The 14,293-nt window shown below is 43.5% G+C and overlaps 1 protein-coding gene across 1 annotated transcript in view; it reads left to right on the top strand.

The window, feature by feature from the left end:
* LOC147693360 (transient receptor potential cation channel subfamily M member 2-like) overlaps positions 1 to 14,293 on the top strand; it is a 374,197-nt gene that overhangs the window by 237,995 nt on the left and 121,909 nt on the right. The window contains exons 13-14 of the mRNA XM_086933683.1: positions 9,055 to 9,200; positions 9,722 to 9,834. Of these exons, the coding sequence (XP_086789809.1) occupies positions 9,055 to 9,200; positions 9,722 to 9,834 (259 nt within the window). The remainder of the gene's footprint in view (positions 1 to 9,054; positions 9,201 to 9,721; positions 9,835 to 14,293) is intronic.

Raw genomic sequence — 14,293 nt, 5'->3', positions numbered from 1 at the left:
TATCTCAGAGCAGACTATTACCCCCAGGATTGAAAATAGCATCCCCCCATAATCTTGATTCCACACCACTAGATAGTTATGAAAATTTCTACTTTGAGCAAAAGATCTGCTTCTACAATACTAGATCATACATTTGCCACTTTATTTTAATAGACCTATAAAGTTATTACACATGGGGCAAATATGTTATGTAGTGTCTCTTAAATGAATGTGAGGGGCCTCAAGGGTAAATATCATTTTTTGGTCAATTCTCCACGCTGATATGGCAGGGGCATTATCAGAAGGTCCCCTTTCACTGCAGCATGGCCAGTGGTAGCGGTTACCAGTCCCATTGGAATTACGAGATCTAACACCGCAGCTCAGTTTCCTTTCTCTTGGAGACAAGGGGGGACCTCTGCACTTTCGGATCCTATGGTTTTTAGGGCATTTATGTGAAATTGTGCTTTAAATGACAGTAAGTGGCCACATTCTCTTCGAAGTTGTCTCCTTGGGGGGACCCCCAAGTCCTCCAAGAAAAAGTTGGCTTGTTCCATGGAATTCAGAGCAAGTATTACGCCTGCCACTTTCACAGATCATCAGCTGACACTACACCATACCACATTTTTTGTTGCGATAGCACAATGTGACTGTATGCATGAATGATGAATGAATGATGAAGGAAGTGTGTTAATTGTAAAATGTGTGTTCGAGGCATGTGGGCTGCTGAATTCATATCTGTGCAAAGATCGCCTCCAAGTTTGGAATTAACTAACTCTTCTCTAAAGGCCAAAGGCCTTCGGATCCGTCGGTATTGTTCAGCGCTCGGTATCGATACACTTTATAGACATCTATTGCACTTCGGTCGTCGAATCGGGCCGTGAGGCCTTCTCCACGCCACGTGGACCAGCCGTCGATGGAACGAAGTCCATTCAAATACTGCCCGCAGTGCAACTCGAAGTTCCCGCACACAGATAAGCATCCTGTGTGCAACAAATGCCTATCTCCAGATCACAAAGAAGATAGTTGCCTGGCCTGTGCTCAGTTCCGGTCGAAAAAGACTATCCGGAATCGACGGGCGGCGAGGCAAGAAATGCATCGGTCGGCACCAGAGCCCGATAATATCTTCGACGATGAGGAAGAACTAGCGAGCACCGAAGAATCGGATCAAGACGAAGATCAGTACTCGGAGCATGACTCCGATGATTACCTGGAGGAGGAGGACCAAATCATCGATCTCGAGGAATACAATCAAGACATCGTAGCTGTTGAAGACCACTCCGATGATGAAGAAGGGTGAACCGTGAGTACACCGCCCCATATAGACACTATAACTATATCAGAGACTCAGGTCGAGGCATCGCCAGCAGGCCAAGATCAACATTCTAGTTCTACAGCCCCGCCATATCGCCCGGCTAAGAACATATTCAAAGAGCTCTCTGAGACACCTCATACGGCACCGGTTCCATTGAAACCGAAAATCGTCGACAACACCGTCTTCGGACTCAAAGTCGTGGAAACAAAAGTGATTAAACCAAAGGTTACCGAGCCGAAGGCCTTAGCTCCAACACAGCCTTCGAAGCCAAAGACCGTCGAGTCAACTTCGAAACCGAAAGCTGTCGAGTCGAGCTCAAAACCTAAAGCCGTCGAGTCAACATCGTGGCCAAAAACCATCGATTCGACGCCAAAGCAAAAGCACATCGAATCGAACACAAAACCAAAGCACGTCGAATCGAGCAAGCTAGCATCGAGCATCAACAAGGGGTCAAAAGCGGTCGACGAAAATAAAAGGCCTACGCCCAAAATTAACGTCGAACCGAAAGTGAAGCCTAGGGTGGAACAGAATAAAGCGGTCGAGCCGAAGCACCTCGAACCGAAAAAGGACGCTGAGCCAAAGCCTCAAACACCTAAAACACCTAAAGACCCTGTTGAACCGACCAAACCGCTCGGACCGAAAAAGGTAGTATAGACAGCCAAAGACGTTTAACTGACACAATTGTCGACAAACATCCAAAACCAATCCAACCACAAAAAACGGTCGAAACCCCTAAGCATATCGACCCAAAAACAAGCAAACCAAAGGCTGCTGCAACTAGGCCAAAAACTGTGGAGGACAAGCTTATTCACCCAGACCCCGACACAGAAGACCAGTCAAAACTGTACATTAACCCAGTAACTGGTAAAGTGACTGTTTATACAAAAAGAAAAGACCTTTGCCAATAGAGGACTTTCCTAGAATACCACTCAAAAAGAAAAGAGACTGTGCTACCTCTCCAATACTTTTTGAACCTATCAATCCAGCAATGCCTACAACCCCATATGCCCCAACATCACCTGACTACAACCCAGATGAAGATCAGGATGCAGATGTGGGGTTTGGTTATCCGCAAAACCCAACTGGAGACCCCGACCAACAGCCTTGGGGTGCAGGAGGAGAACCAGACAATGAAGGGGCTCTGCCCATTACAGAACCTGCACTTTACCCAACTAAGCCATCACCCACAGAAGATACTGTGGCCTTTAATTCTTTACTTGATAGAGCAGCTACCTACCATAATGTAGATATGCACTCTGATGCTATTGAAGAAGACTTTCTCTTTGATACACTTACAACATCTGAGAGACATGTCAAAACACTCCTCATGTTGAAGGGTGTCTTAAAACACGCACATGACATTTTTAAGGACACTGCTAGGGCACGGGTCATAAACCCTAGAATTGAAAAGAAATATAGGGCTGCACCTATAGATCCTACATACATCAAGGGTCAGCTACCCCTAGACTCCCTAGTGGTATCCAACGCACGTAAACGGGTGAATTCCCAAACTACCGGAGAGGCTGCTCCTCCGGACAAAGAGTCAAAGATCTTTGAGGCATCAGGCAAAAGAGTAGCTGCTCAAGCAGCAAACTCATGGAGAATTGCCAATACACAGGCCTTGCTGGCCAGATATGACAGGGCACACTACAACAGCTTAGAAGAAATTCTGCAACATTTACCTGATCCCTACAAACAGCAAGCAGATGAACTTATACAGGAGGGAAAGCTCATCACCAATGCCTCAATTAAATGTGCCCTAGACGTGGCAGATACAGCGGCCAGATCCATCAATACAAGCGTACTGCTGAGGCGACACGAATGGCTCCGCATATCAGGCTTTATGAATGAAGTTCAATCCACAATTCTTAATCAGCCCATCAACCCAGACTTTTTATTTGGTCCAGCAGTTGACTCAATTCTGGACAAAATGAAAAAGGATGCGGAAACAGCTAAGTCCATGGGAGCTCTCCAGTCCCAACAACACCGGGGCTCCTTTCGTCGCTCCAACTATAGAGGAGGAGCGTGAAGTAATACATCACAGCAATCCTCCAGCTACAAAAGTAACACACATTCCACATACAACAAAAACACAAACAGGGGAGGGTACAGAGGCAATAACACCAAAGGAAGAGGTCGTGGAGGAAATGCAAATAGATCCTCCACTAACACCAAACAGTGACTTTTTGGCACTATCCCCAGACCATATGACACCGGTCGGGGGAAGACTATAACAATTTCTGCCAGTCTGGTTAAATATCACAACAGACAAGTGGGTCAGGCAAATTATCCAACATGGCTATGGCCTAGAACTCACCTCAACCCCACCCAACATACCACCCGTGCACCGTCTAATGTCACAGGAACATTTAACACTACTGCATCAAGAGGTCTTCAGTATGCTGCAAAAGGGGGCCATAGAACCAGTCCCTCTACAACATCAAGGAACAGGAGTATACTCCCTATACTTCCTAATTCCAAAGAAGGACGGGTCTCTCAGACAAATATTGGACCTCAGGCCCCTCAACCTGTACATTTTGTCGGAGCATTTTCATATGCTCACTCTCCAGCAAGTCTTACCATTGCTTCGCAAGGGAGACTTCCTAGCAACTCTGGACCTCAAAGACGCATACTTTCATATACCAATACACCATGCTCACAGAAAGTATCTCAGGTTCACCATACAAGGACAGCACTACCAGTTCAAAGTACTACCATTTGGTGTCACAACAGCTCCACGCGTCTTCACCAAATGTCTAGCTACAGTGGCGGCACATCTCAGGAGGCAACACATCCATGTGTACCCATATCTGGACGATTGGCTAATACACACGCCATCGGCCCAGCAGTGCGCCAATCACATGTCAAAAACCATTCATCTCCGCACAGTTTAGGCTTCTCACTAAACTACCCAAAATCTCATCTGCAACCCTCCCATGTACAACAATACCTGGGAGCAACTATACACTGGCAGCAAAAGCATATCCCAACGAACGCAGCACGGATCGACGGCATGCTATCATTGATCCAAAGGTTCAGGCCCCAACACTCAGTACCAGCTCGAGTGTTTATGCAACTAATAGGCATGATGGCCTCATGCATATTCATAGTCCCTCATGCCAGACTACACATGCGTCCTCTCCAAGAGTGCCTAGCAAGGCAGTGGAACCAGGCTCAAAGGCAATTACAGGACCTTGTGTTGGTGACCAGTCGGGCATACAACTCTCTGCATTGGTGGAATTCACAAAACCTTTGCAAAGGACGACTGTTCCTAGAGCCTGTCCCACAAATAGTGTTAACCGGTGACGCATCCCTACTAGGATGGGGAGCCCATGTCCTACACTACACAGAACAGGGACTCTGGACTGTACAACAGAAGAAAATGCACATCAACCTTCTAGAGCTGATGGCTATCTTTCTAGCCCTCAAAGCATTCAAGACACACTTATGCTACAAAACCGTGTTGATCCGGACGGACAACATGACAACTATGTATTACATTCAGAAACAGGGAGGAACACACTTGCCACAGCTGTCGCACCTAGCTCAAGCAATGTGGAAGTGGGCCATTCAAAGGAACATATTTCTTATGGCAGAGCACCTCCCAGGCAAGGACAATCAAGTAGCCGACCTGCTCAGCAGGCACAGTCAACAAATGCACATATGGGAGATTCACCCCAATGTGCTCCAACCATTCTTCCGGAAGTGGGGACAGCCGGAGATAGATCTGTTTGCCACAAGCGAAAACGCAAAATGCCAGTACTTTGCCGCCAGGTTCCCACATCCACAGTCGCAAGGCAATGCGATATGGATGAACTGGTCAGGCAAATTTGCGTACGCTTTTCCCCCAGCTCCATTAATACCGCTAGTGGCACGCAAACTACGCCAACAATCACTGACGCTAATCCTAGTTGCTCCCACATGGGCAAGGCAACCATGGTACACAACGTTCCTAGAACTGTCAGTGGTGCCTCATCAAAGACTGAGACTCACACCCAATCTTCTAACTCAGAGCCATGGAGAAATCCAAAATCCAGATCCGCAACAGCTGAACCTGGCGATCTGGCTCCTGAAATCCTAGAGTTTGGATACCTAAACTTGCCTCCAGAGTGTATGAACGTTATCAAGGAGGCAAGAAAACCCACTACCAGGGCATGTTATGCAGCTAAGTGGAAACGTTTCGTCATTTACTGCAGAAACAATGGTATAAACCCACTTGATGCTTCTACTCAAAACATCATTTGCTATCTCTTGCTCCTACAATGCTGCAATTTAGCCTATTCATCCATCAGGATACATTTAGCTGCGTTAGCAGCACATCTTCAAAACAGGCAACACCTTTCACTATTTAGGGTACCAGCAATTAAAGCGTTTATGGAAGGACTCAAACGCGTAATTCCTCCAAGACACCCACCTTCACCAGTCTGGAATCTAAACATTGTTTTAACCAGACTTATGGGCCCACCTTTTGAGCCACTACACTCATGCGAAATACAATTTCTTACTTGGAAGGTGACTTTCCTTATTGCCATTACTTCGCTTAGAAGAGTTACCGAGCTCCAAGCCCTAACTATTCAAAAGCCATTCATCCAAATACATGCAAATAGAGTAGTTCTCAGAACAAACCCTAAATTCATGCCAAAGGTGGTATCCCATTTCCACATAAATCAAACCATCGAACTGCCAGTGTTCTTTCTAAATCCACAGACAGTAGCTGAAAGGGCCTTGCATACTCTAGATGTCAAAAGAGCTCTGCTATACTATATAGACAGAACTAAGGCATTTCGAAAAACAAAACAGTTGTTTGTTGCTTTCTCACCGCAACACAAAGGCAACCCTATTTCAAAATCAGGTATAGCCAGATGGATCGTTAAATGCATCCAAATATGTTATTTAAAGGCCAAACGCACCTTAACAGTTCCCCCTGGGGCGCATTCCACACGCAAGCTAGGGGCATCCATGGCTTTTCTGGGTAATATTCCTTTACACGAAATTTTTAAAGCAGCCACATGGACAACAACACATACATTCACAAAACACTATTGTGTAGATGTACATTCAAAACAGCAAGCTGCTGTAGGACAGGCTGTTCTCAAAACTCTTTTTCAGACTGCTGCAGCTGACACAGGTAGCCACCTCTAAGGGAGATACTGCTATACATTCTATGCACAGATATGAATTCAGCAGCCCACATGCCTCGAACGGAATATGCTACTTAACAGTATGCATCTGTTCTTGGCATGTAGGGCTGCTGACATTCATATCGCCCACCCACCTCCCTGGTGCCTGTCGCAGCTGCAGCATTCACTCTTTGCATGGACATCTCTTACTGTACTATACTCCATCTCTGCCACAATGGCAAAAACAATCTGAGGATGGAGAGCATGCCCATGCGCACTGTAGTCCGAGGGAGGAGCCACCTATCTTGTAATTCTTAAAAAGACTCTTCCAGGACAACAATGTGCAATCATCCGGACCCAACACTAGGCGGCGATCTATGCACAGATATGAATGTCAGCAGCCCTACATGCCAAGAACAGATGCATACTGGTAAGTAGCATATTTCTTCCTACACTGGTATCACCTTAATATTTGGGTAACTAAGGGCCAGATGTACGACCCTTTTTTGCAGCCACCAATAGGAGAACCTCCCGTTTACGGCCTCAAAAAAGGGCAATAGCATGTTCAAATGCTATTTTGCGAGTCACTGACTTGCAAAATAGAATTTGCGACTCACGCTATTAGGAAGGGGCGTTCCTTCCTAATAGCGAGTCAACATGCTATGCACTAGTGTTTTGCGACCACATTTGCGGCCACCAAACACTCGCAGGTTACCACCTACTTCAAGTAGGTGGTAAACCACTCGCAAAGGGGAAGGGGTCCCCAGAGGCCCCCTTCCCCTTTGTGAGTATGTTGGAAAATATTTTTTAGGAGCAGTCAGTGGCCACAGAGAGCACTGCCTGTCTTTTAAAAAATGAAACTGAAAAGTTTCTTTTTTCTTTTTTAAATGCATCCCGTTTTCCTTTAAGGAAAACGGGATGCATTTTTTAAAAAAAACTGCTTTATTAAAAAAGCAGTCCCAGACATGGTGGTCTGCTGACCCCAGCAGGCCACCATCCCTGGGAGGGTCTGTCATTCCCAATAGGCTCGCAAATTGCGAGAGGCTCATTAAGATTCACGAGCCTCGCAATTTGCAACCCCATTGGGATTCGCAAACAGTGTTAAACACACTCTTGTACATGCAAAATACCGCCTTGCAAATTACTAGTCGTAAATGACTCGCAATTTGCGATGTGCTATTTTGCAGGTCGTACATCTGGCCCTAAGTATTGCATCACACACCGATTGACTGCATTGTATAGTTTCCACCTTTTTTGTAATATCTTTTTGCATACAATCACAGTTTTTTAATATATCTGCAGTGAAAGCCACAAATAAAAATAAACTAATACTAACCAAAATAAAGAGCTTTGGCTATCAGGAACAGCAGGTGTTTTTCTGTTGCTCAAAAGCAGCTAATAAAGTCTTGAGAAATCGTGTAAGGAGGTATGCATATTATAGCCAATATTATTTCAGCATATTCAATATTTGGTACACTGTATTTGAGCTTAAGCACATTTTGGATGTTTTGAGCTCTATGGGTGGAATTTACTAAACCTTTGCTCCATCTCGACTGTGGCACCAAGCAGCGCATGGTCATTTATGTTCAAAGTAAAAGGTGTTTTGCACCAGTAAGGAGCACTTTGAACAGCACCAGAACCACTTTGTGTCAGGAGGGCATTACTGGGGCAAATCAGCACAAACGCTCATTGGTTTTGACATAAAGCCTGATCTAAGGTAGCCAGACCACGCAGTGCCTCAAAAACCACCACCAACTTGGAGGAGGTACAAACATGAGGGAATGTGTTTATTTCTCACAATTGTTATATGTGTGCTGCAGTAGACAGCATGCATCCAGTATAAGGGAACCTTCTGTGTTGTCTACACCTTGGATATTTTACTGGATGGTATGCCACCAGTGCAGATCCTATGCTAGACAGTGCACAGGCACCTCTGCCCAATGGTGCTGGTGTGAGTGTGTGCATCATGCAAGGCTTTCTTATTTAAGCACCAGTTCATAGGACCAGCCCAGCAGCAGGCCAATCTTTGTAGATATGGCCCTTTGCTGTGATTTCCCCCTTGTGCAGTGCAATGCTGTACATTTGGATGCTGGGTGCAGTGAAAATTCACTGCAAATCTGGTCTTTTGTCTGTTACTACATTTTAAATTTGTAAAGTATTTAATTTCACGTTTCATCACACACAAGTGCACACGCACACACACGCACACACACGCACACACACACACACGCACACACAGAGACAAATCAACGAATGAACACATCGTGTGCGATTTAAGGGGTGGATTTTGAACTACTGTGGTGTTCATTGGAATACTGGTGATTATAGCATTCTTTATATGGCAGCTTGACAAGGGGCAACTATAGGTAGAAGTGTTAGTTAAAATTGACAGCTAATTGGAAGCTGGAATGATCTAAAGGGATGTTTAACACCATGATTGTATTTACTGTATGGACTAGATTTTAAACTATTTATTAATGTATATGCGAAAATTTCAATTTAAATATATAGTCTAAATTACTATTTCTAACCAATTTTTTATATGTATTTTCTATCTTTTTGTTCTGTACACTTGCAGTTTCTTTTTAATGTTCTATATTAAAAATAATAACATTATTTTAAAAATAAAATGTGTGATTTTAGGGATGCTGTCGGAGTGCTGCAAACAAAATGCAGAGATGTCTGAGAAGCTGCTAACGCATGTGTCCTTTGTGTGGGGTAAAACCACTTGTTTACGCCTGGCTGTGAAAGGTCATGCAATGAACTTCATGTCCCATGGAGGTGTCCAGGTGTGTACAGTCAAATGCCTTTTTAACAGATATATCTTTGATATCTTTTCACTCTCTTCATGGTTCCCTCCCGCTTGAAATTATCAACCCATCTACTTCACTCTCAGCATTGCTGCCAATGCTTGATGGACTGGCTTCACATCTGCTCTTGGTTCTTTTGTTGATTTCTTTGTATTGCTATCGTTTGGTCAAACTTTGGCTCTTTTGTGTCCTAATTATTCATTGTCTTGGCACTGAGGCACTGTCATTCCAAGTCTTATTTTCAGACTGCTGGTTGGTGGTCCCCTGGCAGTAGCCTAATACAGCCATATCTACTCCCAGCACTTTCCGCGACACATTGCCTATAAATCCGCTTATTGGGAGGAGCCATTGATATATCCAAACTCTCATCCATGTATTTAATCTCAAACTACAGCCATGCCACCATGTGTTTGGAGCTCTCTGTGTCTCTCTTTCTCTAGCTCTCTCTCTCTTTCTTTCTCTATCTCTCTTGCTCTTTCACTTTCTCTCTCTGTTTACAGATGCTGCTGACAAAGATCTGGTGGGGGAAGTTATCTGTGGATAATGGTTTCATCACTGTCCTCCTGTGTATGCTGTTTTTCCCTTTGGTCTTCACTGGCCTTGTCACTTTCAGGTAACACCTGCTGAGCAACTATCTGGGCACCCAAATAATTTGTTTGTGGCATAACCTTGATTTCGCAAAATAACTGTCTTTTTTAAACAACCAGGCTACTGTTTATGGATAGAATTCCAGCTAACTTATTTCTTAATATATTGTGTCGTGGGACAAAAATTATGTTCCTTTTTCTCAAAATATTATGTGGTTTTAATTGTTACATATGACATCAAAATGTAAATGTATGGCACTACATTCAAAATCCTGATTGACAGAAGCAGAACTTGAGGACTTTTCCAGTCCCTTACTTACGTCACTTCTGTAGAAACTTCTCCAAATTCATGGAGGTTTCTTTATTAGTAAGTATGCAAAGGGATGATGGAGTTACCCAGGAAAATGGGTTTGTGGAAGTTGGTATAAGTCATCTGTAAGGTACATCTGTCCTGTTTGTCTCTTTTTCTCTCATGTTGCTTGGTTTAGGCTTCTGCTGTGACTGCGGCCAACAGATTATGCTCAGCCAAAGTTATGTAATAACTTGCAGCCGTTCACAAAGTATTCATGTTTGAGGGCCACAGGTGTGAACCTATTTTGCGGTTGCAAGCACCCAATTCACAAAATTAGTGTTTGTGACTTCAAAATAGGTATTTTCCCTAAAATGGGTTTCCGAATGGTTACCAATGCGCGGCTTAGATGCGGCATCATATGGACATCTGTCCCAAATTGCGAATCAGTACCATAAATATCAAACTATTGTAACTGGAATTCTGGTCGCAAACCATTGAAAAGTCAGAATCCCAAGTTAAGGTGGTGTGGTAATCTACTCACGAAAGGGAAGAACCCCCTCGTTGAAAATATTAAAAACATGACTTATTAAAGCAGCCCATTTCCTTTAAGGAAATTGGGCTCCATTAAAAAAAAGTTTAATTCATTTCATATCACTCATATACATGACCCTTATTGGCCCCATCCCTGTGTTTTCGATTTTTGACCAATATGAGTGAGTCATATTTGCAACCATCCTAATTAATATTAGGTAGGCCCAGAAGACAACCTACTCTGATTCCTGATTATGCAAACTGTCCATTAGTACAAAGATCCAGTCGCTAAATAAGTTTCTGATCACAAAGAGACAGATCCGAAAAAAAGACGGCCCAAATTGAGACAGTTTTATGCAACCTGAAAAATCGTACATCTGGCCCTTAATTTCTTGTGATCTTGTCATTAAAACTAAATTCACAGTGTAGACGTAACTTACCCTGCAGAGACCCTCTGTAGATTTCACTTACGAGATACACTTACACAACTTACACCTACAGTAGTTTTGGAGGATGAAATGTTACCATCCTGAACAAGCCACAGTTCCTTTATATAGTATAAACATTGCTGGCTGAGGAGACCAATGGCTCAATCTGTTCTTCCGTCAGTGATTCAAAGGCCTCTTGAAGAAGACACCACCCACCTAGCTTCTTGAATTCTGAGCACTTTAGTTAAGCAAGAATATGCAAAGTGTGAAATCATAATGGACAGCATCAAGAGTTTCCCCTCAGAAATGAACATCTCATGCTAGCCCCCTAACCCCCTTACATGGACTTACTGCACACTTTCACACACAGGAATCCAATTGAATTAATCTCCCAACATGAGAAGAATGCAAAGGACCTTGAGGAAAGATACAAGAAAACAAACTTCCAGATGCTGAGCTAGGCATTTACAAATCCTAGCTTAGAATGTCCAGGTATAAGAGTGAAGCTAAAAATGTCAGAGCAAAACAGCCTGCTCAGTTAAAGTTCTTATGGTAAATTGGCTGAAGCAATATGGACTATCACTGAAGCTTAATTGTGACGCTTCTCAGGTCCCACACACAGCGCATAGGAGATGAGGTGAGAGGTTGGCCTGAGAAGTCAAGAGAAATATTTGTCACTGAATAGATCCCAAAAGACCATGTTTGCTTCAGTGAACAGAACAAGCCAGAATTCCTAATGAGAAAAATGGAGCGGTGCACTCCCAAGGTACTGTAGGGTTTAGTAATGAAGCATAATCAGTTCCTTCGTAGGTATCATCTTTATTTAAATACATCCAAATGCATAGAAACAAACATCAGCCAACGCGTTTCGTTCATAGGATGAATTTCGTCAGGGCAATATATCTAGGGTGAAAGTGTCACTTGCGGTAAATTGAGGTCCAATAGGTGTCATATAGTGAGAACATCAAAGAGCAATAGGCATCTTTTAGACAGAACATCGAAGTGCAACGTAGGCCTCCATGATGAAGGCCAATGGTGAGCAGCCTGAAGTAGCGGTCTCAGCGTATCAGCACTTCTAGGAGTGAAGAGAAGTAATGCCGCAAAGTCCTTATATCGAGAAAGCAAGCGCGCAACAGAATTCCTGATGCCTCACTGTGAGAGACCTGAGTCCATCCAGTAGAGGTGATGTCAGGTGCCAGATGATTTGTGATGATTCTGCGTCTGTCAGTTGCTGTAGCACAGACAATTGAGTTCAGAATATCGTGCAACTCTAATGTAGCAGAAATATTGAAAACAAAAACATCATGAGGTAAGTTCACAGAGGGAGGTATAGATCTAATATTCTTACAGGTAAATGGATGTGGAGTTATGTGTGGAAGATCTATACATACCTATCAGTATTTTTTTTCTTCAATATTTTGGCTACAAAATTAAGACTGCATGACTTCTGATACTCAGTATTCCGGGCCCGCTCGTCCGTTAACCCCACCCCATGACAGCACCGACTTTATATTGTTAATGCAACTAACAGCAAAGTGATGGAAGGAGCACTTCAGTTGATCTCAGCCACTGATAATTGTTCAGGGTCACATTCGAACCCTTTGTTTTTCACCTACTGTGTGACTCTAGGAAGAGACCAGTCATATGCAAATAAGTTCAATATTGCCAGTCCAGCCCAACCTTCAAAGCCAGGTCCACTCCAGATGGGAGCACAAGCAGCCCCAGACTGGTATCAGCCTGCTTAGGTCTTAACAGTGAGGTACACCGTCTGTTGTGTGGCACAGACAGCAGGGGGCGCACATCTGGGCATACCCTTGCATTTGGGGTATGTTCTACAACAACCTGACAGAAGAGGGCTTGAATTAATAGCAGCTTCTGTTAATTACTCAGGTCTACCTTTTGGCCCATCTTCTTTCACACCCGAAGCATCTTTTGAGCAATAACTCTAAATTTATGGGAACATGTTTGTTTCTTCACAGTAAAGGAAAAGCAATACATCTCTGCATTTATCTAGACATTATGAGCCCCATCATTTGGTAATCTGACTTGCATTACAAATTACTAACTGCTTTTTCATGAGTTTAATTTTGCACTACAAAATCTGCTTTTATTCTTCATATCTGCAACTACACTCTCTGTTCCATATGAAAGAAGAAGACACCAAAGGCCAAATTTATCAAGACTTTGCATCACATTTGCACTACACAAGGCAGCCCAGGGTGACGCATGGCTTTGTAAAACTGGAGTAACGCATGACTGAACAAGTTAGCTCCTTGCGTTGCTCTGGCCTGGGAAGGCGTTCCTTGGGGGGCGCCTGGGTGTTTCCCGAGAGGTACACCTGGGAATGTGTCAAAATGATGATTCTCTGCAGTGGAGGCGCAACAGGGAGTAATGTTAGATACGGTGCATTCCAGCCCTCTTCCTTTCACACAGCACAGCACGGTGGCTTGTTGCGTTGCATTGTGTGAAAGTATCATAAATCTGACTTCAAGGGTTTGAGCGGTTTTGGGGAAAGTGTTCCAGAAGCGTTCCATAAGCGTTCCCTCAGAGTTCCATAAAGGTCTTTTCAGTGACTTGCAGCAGACTTACAATGTATGGCAGGGGGTACTCTATCCAATATATATGTAACAGTGCACCCTCCCTACTTTGACACCACAACATGACAAGTTATTCTGACTACAAGTATATCGGGAAGCACTTTGTTGAAAAGGACATTACATTGAAGGTTAGTATATTTAAGTGCTATAGTTTAAAATGATGTTCATATATATATATATAGAGAGAAATGTATATATTTGTTTAGAACCCGTTAGAGGTGTAATGTGATATCAGGGTGTCACCAATCATATTTCTATCTATCCGATGTACATGGGTGTAATTTAATGAGTGGTATTTAGTAGTGTGTGTAATAAATGTAATCTTTAATTTTTTTTTAAGCACTGACATGACAATCATTTATTGAGTGTTGTTGTTGTGTACCAGTGAATGGAGATTACTATCCCACACCACCTCCCATGAGTAGTCCTTGGACTGACCTTCTTCACTACCTTCACGAAGTCAAGCGCTACAAAAGAGTATTTGGTTCTGAGGGAAAAGGCAATGGTGGACTTATTTATAGCTCAGGACTCACATCCTTCACAACTAATACCCCAAATTCTTACAGATATCAATGTAGATCTATTTGTTTGGAGTCATGCTCCTTACATCGGATGGCTCGTTCACTTGTGTTTCCTT

The sequence above is a fragment of the Lissotriton vulgaris genome, chromosome 8, assembly GCF_964263255.1.
Source record: "Lissotriton vulgaris chromosome 8, aLisVul1.2, whole genome shotgun sequence".
Lineage (NCBI taxonomy): Eukaryota > Metazoa > Chordata > Amphibia > Caudata > Salamandridae > Lissotriton > Lissotriton vulgaris.
Note: the sequence above shows the minus strand (reverse complement) of the source record. Positions and strands in the feature narration are given on the sequence as shown.